We start from the raw sequence: 13,571 nt of genomic DNA, 5'->3' as shown, positions 1-13,571 counted from the left end.
GAAAGCACTGCTGTTCACTGGCAGACCTGGGGAAGCTTTGTTTCCTCCCTTCCAACTCAGGATATTCTGTGATTCTGTGGAAGAAAAGAACCAAGCGCTTGATCATTGTACTGGGGCAAATAATAGCATTCAGGCATGCAGCAACAACTCTGACTTCCAAAACCATAAGGGAAGCCAGTACTAGCACTTCCTATCATTCCACTGCCATTTTCTTCACTGTTTGTATAATGGCAAAAAGCCATTCAGATACGGGGGGAAAAAATTACTACACAATTATTGTCTTAAACAGATAAGCCTGAAAAAGAAGCCTAAACCATGTCACAAGAAAGCAAACATGCTGCCATCCCAGCTGCTACAGCCTACTGCCAGTAAGAGCATGAGAACAGTCTAAATGAAAACATCATGCAGTTGCCAGAACAGCAACTGACATACTTCCAAAAAAAATCTCTCCCATTGGAGACTCTTCTTCCTCCAGCTGACAAAATAATTCTGTGCTAGAAAGTTGATATCCACAAGCCCTAGCTGATCACAAAAAGCTTTTTCATTTTTCTGATAAGATGCTCATATGAAATCAGGTTTTCCAGACTGATCATTTAATGCTCCTCCTCTATCACCTTCCTCCAGGACAGGGAGCGCATTACTTTAGCCTACACAACACAAATGCAAAGTATCTTCAACTCACTTGAAACTGTAGATATCAAGCTGTGTTACTGCAAAGTTCATACATCCAAGCAAGAATACTGTATGAGAAATATGCACAGTATTGCATGAGAAACAGCAGCAAACAAATTATCAGTACCAACAAGAAGGCCACTGTCTTTAGTTTTAAACAAAAAAAACCAAAACACTGAGAACAGAAGTCACACACACATTTTGCCATAATACATTCTACATCTATCTTCATTTGTAAAATAAGTAGGATCTCTACCTAAAAATCCACCTTAACTAATCATGCTTAAAAAATACACACCATGTGCCATGAAGTTCTCACAAAGCATTATGACACTACAAGAGCAAAATGACACAGTCTCAAACCTAAGGGGATAAACTATATAAATATATAGGTAGTGATAAACTCAAAATAAGGTGGTATATAAGACTCAAAACACATATTAATAATCAAAGCCAACTACAGACATTTGTTTTGCATTATTTTAATGCATACATTAAAAAGTGCTTAGAGTCTTAAATTCAGATAATGTCAGTGTTTCTGTGGAATATTTTATAAGAAACTGCCATCTTAAATACAGTGGGGCTCGCTTTAAGCTCTACCAGTCACATCTTTTTTAAAAGAAGATAATGTCTTTGAAAACTATCAAGTACCTACACCTACCAACATCCAACACCTTGCTTATTCAACATTACAAACCGCCTTTCATCACAAACCAGATGTACTAAAACCAGCACCTCTTAATGTAGTTTTTAAAGTTTCTACAAGATTTTACCAAATCATTCAAGTAAATGTTTTCCCTTAAAAAAAAATATTCAAAGCACAACTGAAAAAGCAATCAGTTTTTACATCCATTTTCTTCCATACTTCTACACTGGAAACTTATCTCAGAAACTGGGATAACAACATCATGAGATGACAGTCACAGTCACAATTAATTTGAACAAATACCATGACATTTCCAAACTGTTGCCTGCCTCTGAGCTGTAAGCTGCTCTTGGAAATAAACATTACAATATCACAATTCTAAACCAAACTGAACATGTGTAAACTGAAGGTTTCAGAAGTGGTCAGCATCAGCCTCACTAAGATTAGACACTAGATGTGGTTCCCTGCATTGCCTGACAACTGTACCAGCTCCAGATCCACACTTCAGTAAGCTCAGCAAGAAGCATGAGATCCCCTTGTACTTCAACGCTGAAGACTGAAAAGCTTGAGCTGTCTTTTCCATATAACCTGGGACATTATAATTTCTTGAAGTCCATTCAATTTCTGAAACATAATCCATAAAAGCCAGGTATCTAATATAGTTTGCTGGGTACAAAAAAAAAGCCTGGTTTTGGGCAAAAGGCCACAGCAAGAGATAACCACATGAGAATTTCTACCATATGACCACAGTTAATGCTCACACTCAGGTATGTAAATCCTACTGGGAATAAGCCCTTTTCTAAGTTCATGGCATAGAAATAACCTGTTAAGACCATTCAATCTTTGGCACAATAGAACCAGGACTCTAAACACTGCTACAGCACAAACAACATTCAAAAGTGTCCCGAGCAAATGGTGGTATTTTTTCACCACTCTTTCCAATACAATTGAACAATGTTTACAACATCCAAGTTTATCAAGAAAAGGATAACTTGTACAGAGACAACCTAGCAAATATACTCTGAAATTGTCAGAAATATTTTCTACATGCTTAACTAAAAGAAGAAAAAACAGTGACCAAATCTGAAACATTTGCAAGCATTAAGGTACAATGAAAACAAAACAAAAAAAAAATTTGAAAAGTCACACACCATGATAATCCATGTGTATAAAATCAAGTTTTGCCCAAGTTTCTGGCTCTTAGAATTGCAAGCACATGAGAGAGAACATTAAATGATTGCAGGCTGAATTTAACACCTTGATTTTCTCACTATTGTTCCCAGGATGCAAGCAGCCATTAGTTATCTCAGTAGGTAACCAAAATGGATTTTTAAGCAAATAGCTTTTGCTTTGTATAAAGACAGATATATTATAGGCTAACGTGAATATCAAAATCAATGTCTTGCTTATTTTTACTAGAGTATTCAGAAAGTATTGGGAATAACTGAGAAATTGTTCTTTAACAAGACATACTGAATTCTTACCAAGCCTTTCACAAACCTGCTAGTCATTGCAGAGAAGCCTTTCAAAAAAAAAAAAGCTTTTATTCTCTGATCAGTGTACAATTTTCCCTAACATATTTCTAAGTCTTGTGATAACTCAGGGGTGGTATCAACAACCTGTCATTCAGTTCAAATCTTTCCCCTAAGAATCTACCAGGCTAAACAACACTTGCACTTATATCTCTATAGAGAAAAGTTTCTCAAAGAAGGTTCCTTTAGACACACTTTTTGCTGTACAAATAAGCCACATCTTTCCATCACTTTTTGAATATTAAACATGAAAGCTAAGAATGTAAAGAAGTGCTGATGTTTGCTAGCCCACTGCCTGCTCCTTTTCATTTAAATACCTTTATCAGATTCCAAACACCTTTTAACTGTCAAGACCTGTATATTCTTAATATGTACTTATTAACAGAAAGCACACAGCTTAGCATATGTGGTGGGGATATTGTCTTTGATAGACATCTATCAGTTTAAGAGGTTTTAAGGATGACTCTGCTCTTCTAGGAATCAAACTTCAACCTTCTCACCACGTTCTTACAGCACTTGCTACAATTACTGTTCTCCCACAGCACCTTCAGAGTGCAGGGAAAGAAAGGTATGCACTGTGTCAATGGGAGAAAAAGAACATTTCCTTAATTAAAACTTTAAAAAGTAGTCTCTGACATAGCATGTATGTGTTGTAACTATTCCACGTGGTGCAATGTTTCTTGAGGCTAAATGACATGGCAAAGCAACACGTGTTGTGAGAGCACAAGTCAGAGGACTAGAAAACAGCCCCTATTTGCTCCACTCAGATAATGCCAAGGCTGCAGTTGATGGATGTTCTGCCACAGTAACCGGAAGGAATTTGGCATTCCACTGTAGCAGGAGCCATGCCACCACCCATAGCAAGAATTTATTACATTGTCTGGACAACATATGCAGACCTAATTTTGTGACACACTGACACCCCAGAGGAGAGATACTGAGATTTCATCACCCCCACACTCTTGGTAGGCACACCTACCACAGCAGCAGTTTTGCCACAGGGATGTTTCCCAATCCTGGAACAATGTAACCTCCTCTAAGTATCTGCGCTGGTCCACCATTAGTCCGGAGCAGTTTGCTACCTACTGACCTACGTCAGGAGGAGAAAGCTTTCCTTTTTCATACCAAGGTCCCAAGAGAGTCCAAGTGTACTTGAGTAAAAAGACTTTTCCATTTCACGTAAGAGAACCAAGAGAAGAAAAACCAAGCAACTTAAAAATCTTCATGTCACCAAAGCATATATCCATTATATATACACGCTCGTGTATTTATTGACCATCTGTAAACCAACAGGCTAGACAGAGAAAATTTATTTTAGTAACAAATTTCAGCTGTGCTCGTATCTCCAGGGTGGCTAAACATTTGGAACTTAATACAAGGAGAAAACATTTTCTGTTCATCAAGTCATAGCTCTTTGAGAATTCATACACAATAGCATTAGCTGGGTGCCAATTCTTTGCAGTCTTTCCTTGGCCAAAGTTCTTTTCTTCAAGCAGATCTGTTACTCAGTACAGGCAGTCCATTGCACTCTGATAACGCTTGAACTCAGCAGAATCTCTAGTTATTCTCTGCTTCCCTTAATAAAGCACACAGGTTTCATGACAATTTTACAACTTTAGAAAAGTTATTAACAACTGAACTTGCAACCTTTTCAATAGGCTCTTCTTTTCCATACGAGACCACAGTTATAAAGAAGAGAAATCCAAATTACTGCTTTGATGTGCACTACATAGCAATTTCAGAGATATATGGAATGCTCTAAAATTCAAACTTGCTGTTCTTTTACTACCCTGTTCTTTTCCCATTTGAATTTCATAAGCAAAGCTCAAAACTAACATCTGTCTGCATAGTCTCTTTACACAAATGTGCTCCTGTCAGTTGATGGAGCTATTTGAATTAGCATATTTTAACTTGTTTAAATGACAATACAGGTACCCTGAGCAACTAACAAAAACAGCATACAAAAAAAGGGATAGAAGGAAAAATAAAACTGTTTAGACAGATGAAAAGTGAACTAGGAAAAAAAAGTCTTGATAATAATTTTAGCAGGCTACACTGGAAGGCAGTCATATTAACAAGTTACCTTGGTTTTGCAGAAGAAAAACTGCTTTTAACATTCAAGGTGATAGGATTTTGATATTGGCTGTTTGTGTGTTTTTCTTGGATGTATCTATAAGCCAAATATAAGTTTAAAATAGGCTACATTCCAACAGGGGATTCAGTTTATAGGAAAAAAAAAAAAATGCTGATTTTTTTCTCTTTCCTGATCATTAATGACTTCATATGACACAATAAATAGTGCAGGCCTGCTTAATTCATGGTGAGAATACATGGCAAATAAACACTTAAGAAAATAACAGGTAAACATGTACTCTGTATATGTCAGTAAGATACAGATTTACAAAAAAAATTAATTCTCCAAGTAATGGAGGAAAAGGGAAAAAATCAGACATTTAAATATTTTCACTTCCACTTATCAGGAAAGGTTCACTGTATGAAGATTCCTGTGAAAGAACTTTATGGACTTACAGGGAACATGAAATGGTTCAATTTATAGCATTAGTTAGATTCTCTTGTGCCATATTTTTAAAATCCCAAACACACAAACAAAACATTTTGATGTGGACACTTAACTTTTTTTCCTGTCTTCCCTCCTCAATCTATCCCTTATTCCTTTACAAGCTTAAATAAAAGGGAAAAGCAGAAGAGAAAAGGGCACCTTACTTACTCCAAAACAAACAGCATGAAAGACTGCACCCAGGTTTTAAAATTTATATAGCTTAAGATACCACCACTTGACATTATAGGATGGCAATATGTAATTTTAACAACCTGCTGAGCATTTCCTTCTGTAACACCCACACTGATATTCCATTTCCACAATATCCTGATATATTCGGGCAATGACATTCAGCCCCATATTCCTGAAAAAATTGCAAATGCCTCACTGCTTCCTGCAGATTCATTTTTAGAATTCAAATGATTTGCCAACACATGGCATTGCCAACATATTAGCAATACACATCTTCTCCTAAGTCCTAATAAAAATCACATTTAGTAACAATTTTACTGTTGGGCAGGGACTTAAAAACTGTTTGTACACCACCTGGCTGTATATTGCTTTGTACCACTATAGCTTAACTACTGTCAAGAGTAGGTTATTTAAGAAAAGTAAGTGGACTAAATCAACTTAAATCACTTGCACTGGCTTAATTTGAGCAGTTTACATTTACCACCTGAGCTTCACAGGACCAACTGTATTCTAATGTTTTCTTTTCAAACTGATTTAACTTAACCAAAAGTACTGCATATCAAATTATTTCTAAATTATATGCAGTTGCCAAAAGCCAAGCAAGCCTGTTTTGTAGGCTGCCTGGTGGAATTATTTTTAAACAGCTTCTAGGCAGGCAACAAGGGTCCTCTGTCAGGACACACAGCACCATTACAAAGGTGTCTCTTCTATTCTGTAGTGGAGTATCACTGCAAGCAGCTTTCTAGTAGACAATGCCACTTCTCTCATCTGACATACCATCGCTTTAATCAAACAGTATCAGTTATACACAAGCACTTAGATAACACATCACATTGAAAAACTGAAAAGGACAGGCAAGACAAAAGAGGAAAAAGTAATAGGATTTCTAAGGAAAAAAGTGGAATGCTCATGTAATTTTGAAGACTAAGAATTAAGTTTGCTAAGATCTGTTTAAAAGTTTATATCTATATAATTATATTTATAGATTATTCTAGGCTGGTCTAAAGAGCAAGTGAGGGAGCACCATTGAGATGAATTTGTAATTTTTTTTTTACTTCACATGAAGTCATATTGTGCCATTTATAAATTAGAAAAAAGTGTTATTATATCACATTTTATATTGTATTTTTGGAAGTGTCTAGAACACATGGAAAAAGTGACTGGCATTTATTTGCAATACACCTGAAATCATAAGACTGATGGGACAAAAACAAGCAAGGCACATGCACAGTTAGTTAGTGGACTACACATTTATTACACTATTATTACACTAATTTATTAAACTGCATCTGTCAAAGGACATCACCACAATTGGATACAGAGACCTCAGAAAGCAGCAAACCACAGCAGCAATGGAATAACACAGAAGTTCAGTAAACTACTACAGTACCCACATGAAAGGGAAAAATAGTGGGGAAAAAAGTTGTTACCCCATTTGATATTAAACTACCAAAGAAGTCATTCTTGTTTCTCCAACCCCTTCTATCTACAGCCCTGCTCTACTCTAAATGCATAAATTTGCATTTATGAAACAAGCAGCTAACAGTAATCCAAGAGCCATAGCATCTGTATCAGTTTCCAACCTAGCATGTTGCAGGGCACAACACAAGCCTTCTAGCAAAGAATTTCTCAATGTCAACAAGCAAAAAAAACCCTGCCTTAGTCAAGCATTTCAAAAAGGAAAGGAAAAGAGAATAGCCCAATACAGACCTAAAGAGACTACACAGAATTTGCAATAGACCACCTTTTCATTGCACCCAAAGTTAAGTTTTATGAAGTAATCCATAAAAATAGGAAGTGCCTGAATTGCCAAGACAGTAATTTTGTCAATTGACATATGTTAGATTAAGAAAATATACATGTATGACATTTACGTTCTAGTGAGAGGACAGATTTATTACTGAAGTGCCTGGGCATTTAATATCTTTTCCATTTATTACACAATCATATAAAAGAAAGATCTATTAGCAGAAACTGTTACCTGTTATAGAGAGGAACATCATTTTCTATCTCCTTACACCTTCTAGGAAGTGAATGATATAGAAAAGGACATATGACAGTTTGACTTTTTTAACCCCTGGTATCTTCACTTGTCTCAAGATCAAGGTATCCAAAAATCTCATTCAATGTCACAACATAAGAGAATAGTGTTACATTAAAAATGATGCCGCAAAGTAAACAGTATTTAGAAATTAAAGCAGGCAATGCCTTCCTGTGATGAAAGAAACCAACAGAGTTGAAGTGGTTACTTTTAACCCCCTTGTTTCACATACCTCAAGAGAAACACTCAAGTTCCACATAAACAGATTAATGAAGGCAATACACATTTCCTTTCCTCCTTACTCAGACCATCAAAGAAACACTTAGGTACACTAAATCTGTAGTTTATGCAGAAAGAGAGGAAGAGTGCCGTGTGTGTCATTATGTACAATGTCAATAAAAGCCTCCTTTAACATTAACTGAAATAGTAGAGGGGTAAAAAAAAAAAAAAGATTAAAAGGAAGCTTTGTGTATGCTGAAAGGAGTTATTTTAAAGTTTTGTGTATACACAGCAAGAACTTACAAAGCTTGCTTCTTTTTCCCCTGCTTTACCCAGTGTTTGAGACATTTTTAATCAGTCACATACTCAATATGAAGCATCACCTTTTACCTCCAGCTTTATTTCATCTCAGCTAGCTCTAGTACAGTCACCTACCTAAAGTCTGCTCCAAAATAAAGAGAAAAAGGAAAACAAACAAAAGGGAAGGGAAAACTAGCACTATGTACAGGATAACCAGTTCCACAGGAAAAGCCTGCCTCCTTGTGGCTCGACTGGCCCTAAATTCGATTTCTCCAGTTCATTCCATTACACCCAGTAAATCTGGTGAGCCAAGGCAGTAACAGCCTTTTAGTTCACGCTGGTTTGGGGATTTGGTTTTCGGGAGGGTAGAGTTGATGAAAAAGAAAAATGTTTCTAAATTTAGGAACTGCTTGTGAAAGCAATCCATCACTCCTTACCAAAATATTGGTTTTAGCCTTCTCCTCTAGATGGGGTGGAAGATGACCGAGATTCCACTTAAAAACAACTGAGATTCTTTACATGGCAACAAATGCAAAAGCTTGTCAGCACTCTGGTACCTAAATCCAGAAGGCTACAAATCTTGGTTCAGCTGCGACTTAACCTTGCAGGCCTCTCTGGATGCCTTAGCTTTCACCAATAAATCCCCATTCTGCCCACAGATCTCTTTCTGGGGATGCCTCTGAGGATTCCACTCTTGGCAGTGGCAAAGCATTTGGCACTTTGAACAAGATGCAGACCTTCCTCTGTCCAGCCTGAAGGGCTCAATTACATGGGGCTACTTCCTTAATACTTGGAAGAGCAAGTTCTTTAGACATCAGCTGGAGTTTTTGGCTGGTTTTGGTGTGGGATTTTGTTGTGCTGGGTGTTTTAATTTCCTTTTGATTTCAATCCAGTCACTCTATTGTGCAAGAGCTTCGTGGTTCAAGAACTTAAAATCTGTGTGACAAATACACAAGTTCACACCAGTCTTAGAAGTGGATCACATCAGGATGACTTTGGCTTTCTATCCATCTTGCAGAAGCTGTTCCATTTTTATGCAAGTCTGAGACAGAGCATGAACTGCTTTTGCTGTGGGTTAGGAAATTTATCCATGAAAAGAAGGGAACTTCCACTCTCCACTCCAAAGGCTTTTTAATATAAAACACATTTAGTGAACATAAAAGCAGACCACATTTTTTTCATTCTCACAATTGTTAGGCTTGCAACTTGCTCTCTTCTCTGTCACACCCTCTGTATGGGATGCATTTCTTTAACCTTTAGGCATGTGAATCACTCACTCTTTCCAATCTACAACTCTGTGATCCAGCCGGAAAAGGAGTCAACTGAACATGGCTCTCTCATGTTAACAAAAATTTTGATTAGAGATTCACCGGTGGGAAGAAGGGGGAAAAGTTCCAAACATCTCTGTCCCCTACAAGCACAACTTGAATGAAAGGCTTTGATTCTACCCTTTTCTTCTTTTCAAGCAGATATTTAAAAAAAAAAAAAAAGTTGTCACACACTAAATTCCAAGTGTGGAATACATCACATCTTTCTACTACAGTTTTTATGCCTAAGTCCAGAATGAGAAGCATTGCACCCTCTTTCTTTGGTTTGGTTTTGTTATTATTATTTACACATTTACCAGTGAGACATCTTGTCCTTTGTGTGCTTTAGACTTTCATGCCTGCTCAGACCCTACCAGGCCGATATAGTGCACACAGAGCTGTGGATTGCACCCCTGTTGAGAGGGGCCAAAAACTTTATCAAGGCTGTACCACACACTGCAACATCCAAACAGCTTCACAGGTCTTATTAGAAAGGTCGTAAACAAAGAACCAAAATAAGCAGGAGCTTAGATTAACTCTGACACTACTCTAATAAGAAAAGCAAATTCGGGAAAAAAAAAAAAAAAAAATCACTCTTTTCTCTTACTCAGGTGCAATCCTGGCAGAGGGCAAACACCTTCAACGCTACTGAAGAGAAAGAGAATTGGTGGTGTTCAACACATCACAGGACTGGGTGCCATATCAAACAAGTCCAGTATGTCTGAATAACACATTAGGTCTGTGCATGGGAAAAAAAAAAAAAGAAAAAGATAATCCTTATGGAAAAACACATTCTGTTTGTACAACCAGATCTGTAATTAACATGCAAATTACTTACACAAATGAAGAGCTATCCCCTCCTGGTTTTTGTAATTTTATAGACTGAAAACAGCAGAGACTGCAATTTATTAAAAGTTGTGTTCTCCTATAAGCAACTCTGTTTCCATTATATTGAAAGAGTGGGCAAGTAACAAGGACTATTTGAAGTCATACACATCAGGAACATTACTAGAGCCGGGTTTCTGCTCATAAGTTTAAGACAGTTGTGGTTTTTTGCTTTACACCAGTGTCTGACACTAAGTTAATAAGCCTTTTGTTGAGATTCAAAAGCTATTTCACTACACACATCTTCCTCTACTTACATTTGCTAACCTACACTGAAGCCTGGGATTAAATTTTATGCTTCACTGACAGAAAATAGAATCCTAAATCACCAATCCACATATAATAGTTAATTTCCCCACTTGTTTCTTGCGGTCGCAGTACATACTTTCTTCCTTACCATGGCTTTACTTTAAACTTTCGTATTTTTAAACACAGCACTGGGCTTCAGCTCAGCTCTATGAAATATCTCATTTTCTTTAAATTATCCTTACTACACTTTCCCAATTACCGAGACCAGTAAGGTTTACTAAATTTTGTGCATAATGATACCAAATTATGCTACTGAAACAAGTAACAGGCTTATTGATCTCTTAAAACCACAATAAAAACTGCTACTATTATCAATAATAAACAGCAACAGGTTCTAGCAGACAAAATACCAGACTCTTATTCGGAAATACTGGTTTCTTTCCTATTTTATTCTCACCAAGTCTTCTAGGTGACCTTGGGCAAATCACTACCCTCCCCATTGCAGTTTCCCCAGCAGTAAAAGCTAATTGAACAGAATTGCAATTCTGTCTGGAAACTCCAAATGTAACACATCATAAGAGTTAAAAATGTATTTCCCTATCTGCAGATACATTTGCCTTGATAGCTTTTCTTTATCCCATTACACAGCAGCAGTGTAAGATTGCTTTTACTTACTAAATACACTCTGGTGGTTCTTCAAGAACGGCTTTAGGCTACTGCCTTACTTTCTATCACATGCTTGATCTATTTCTTCTACTGTATCTGCTTTGAAGGACCAGGAGCTTGTATGTGGCAACACAGACTTACACTTATTTTAATATATTACGTCAAAAGTTGCTGTTGAACACATTCCTAAGGTACAGAGAGAATAAAAAAACAGGATGGAGAGGCAATTATCAGCGAGCAGTGACTCATTCGCTAGACCCCTGCTCACATAAGTAGCCATCCAAGTATTTGCTTCCACAACCTGGCACAGGAACTAGTCATCAGCATTTTTTTACAGGGAATACACACATTTGATGAACCAAACTGCATCAAAGAAACAAAAATATTCCTCTTGTTATGTATCAGCTAGACCTACAAAATACTACTTTTCATTTAGCAGGAGACAGCAATCTATTAGCAAACAACACCGTTCAAGTGTGGTGTACTTCATTCAATTGCCTTCTTGCCCTATTCTGGGTTTTTTGTAAAAAATTATGTAATCATGAGATGCTTTACAAAATAGAATGCTTAAACAACAGTTTCTAAAAGCTCTTGATTTTGCTAATCTTTATAGCAGGGGAAACACCACAAAAGAAAAAGCACGTAATTTTTCAAAGCAGATATAGTGGACAAAGTTGCCAGTTCCCATATCATGCCACAAAAACCCGTTCTGATTGACACAAATGTGAACTGTGATGTGCTTAACTTCCAGCTGTGCCCCTGATCGATGAATTACTACACCACCTTGAAAAATCTGTTTAATAACTTGATGGCCTGAACACTAAAAAATTACTCATGTATTGTCTGCAGGGAACTTCTTGAACATTAGTAACACTTGTAACATGAGCTGTTATGAGAAGGAAGAGACAGACCTTCCACGCCACAGACACAAAACATGACAAATCCGACAATTTCCTGGAATATTGCAAAACCGGTCGGAAAGCGGTATCCTTCAGGCACAGCGCTAAGGAGAAAGCGAAGCGCTGTGCATCCGAAGGGAAAGCGCATTAGCAGCTCGGATCCTCGTGTGTTCTCTAGGGGGGAACACGAGCCCGAGGGACCCCGGTGCCGGCGGAGAAGGCAGGAAGGGGCAGACGCCGCTCTGTGCCGGGAGCGGAGCGGGGCCCCCCCGCCCCGGAGCGCAGCCCTGGCCCTGCCCACCCTCCCTTCCCGCACCAACTTCCCCCAGCCCGGGACGTGGCCGGCCGCAGTTGGATGAGGAGCGACGCGACGGGACTGAAATCGGTCTGAAGTCCACAAAGAAGCCATCTGCCTCCGGGAAGCGGGCTGGAGAAGGGCGGGCGGGAAGGGGGAAGGAGTAGCCCGGGGCAGTTTCACGCCGCCTGAAAGCGGGCGGTGCTGAAGAGATCCCCCCCGGCCGCCGCCCCTGCTCCCAGCCCGAGGGCCGCGCAGCGCTGCCCCCCGCCCGGCCCGCCCCGCCGCCGGGGCAGCGAGCGGGCGCACCTTCCCCGGGCTGAGCTCTCACCTTCCTCCTGCCGCCTCCGCCGCCGCCGGCCAGCGCGGCGCTGCCGCCCGAGTACATGTAGTAGGCGATGCCCAGCACCCAGAGGAAGGCGAAGCAGAGCAGCAGCCGAGACCTGCGCCGCATCCTCCCTCCCGCGCCGCCGCCAGGCCACCAGGAAACGGCCGCCAGCAGCCGCCGCCTCCGCTCCTGCTCCTGCCGCCGCCGCCGCCGCGCAGGGTCAGGGGGCAGAGGGCGAGCGCCCGCCCCCCGACCAATCCCGCGCCGCCCGGCCCCGCGGGGGGCGGGCCGGCTCCGCCGCCGTCGCCATGGTTGCAGCACGCCGGGCCGCCGCCTCCGCCGCGCCTGCGGGCCGGGGGCTGCGCGCCCCCCGCAGGCGGGCACCGGCACGGCCCGGACCGGCTCCGCCCGCCCCTCCCGTCGCCGGGCACCCCCGGGCACCCCGCCGGCCGCGGGGCTCCGCGGGCGCTGCCTGAGCCGGCCCGCGGGGCGGGATCCGCGCCTCGCGGGCGGCGGGCGGGAGGCCGCTCCCCGCCCTGAGGCGGCGGGGCTCCGCGGGACTGCGCGGCTGTGCGGGTGTCTCCTCCTCGGAGTCGTCCCACTCCTTCTCCGCTCATACTGGCCGATTACACAGAGGCTGTCGCTACCACGAAAACTCCAGAGTGGTCCGCGCCCCGCACGCCCCGCCTGCCGTAGCCCGAAGTGTCGGTGCCCGCGCTCCTGCAGCGGTGCGCGGGTCCCTGCGCAGCTGTGCCGTGGGCAAGGCCGCAGCGGCACCTC

The 13,571-nt window shown here is 40.8% G+C and overlaps 1 protein-coding gene across 1 annotated transcript in view; it reads right to left on the bottom strand.

Annotated features, from left to right (window-relative positions):
- The window catches only part of GALNT2 (polypeptide N-acetylgalactosaminyltransferase 2), an 87,036-nt gene extending 74,037 nt beyond the window's left edge, over nt 1-12,999 (bottom strand). Inside the window, exon 1 of the mRNA XM_058834098.1 lies at nt 12,795-12,999. Coding sequence (XP_058690081.1) covers nt 12,795-12,917 — 123 coding nt within the window. The 5' untranslated portion in view covers nt 12,918-12,999. The remainder of the gene's footprint in view (nt 1-12,794) is intronic.
- Nucleotides 13,000-13,571: the final 572 nt, after the last annotated feature.

The sequence above is a fragment of the Poecile atricapillus genome, chromosome 3 (assembly GCF_030490865.1).
Source record: "Poecile atricapillus isolate bPoeAtr1 chromosome 3, bPoeAtr1.hap1, whole genome shotgun sequence".
In the NCBI taxonomy this organism is placed as follows: domain Eukaryota; kingdom Metazoa; phylum Chordata; class Aves; order Passeriformes; family Paridae; genus Poecile; species Poecile atricapillus.
Note: the sequence above shows the minus strand (reverse complement) of the source record. Positions and strands in the feature narration are given on the sequence as shown.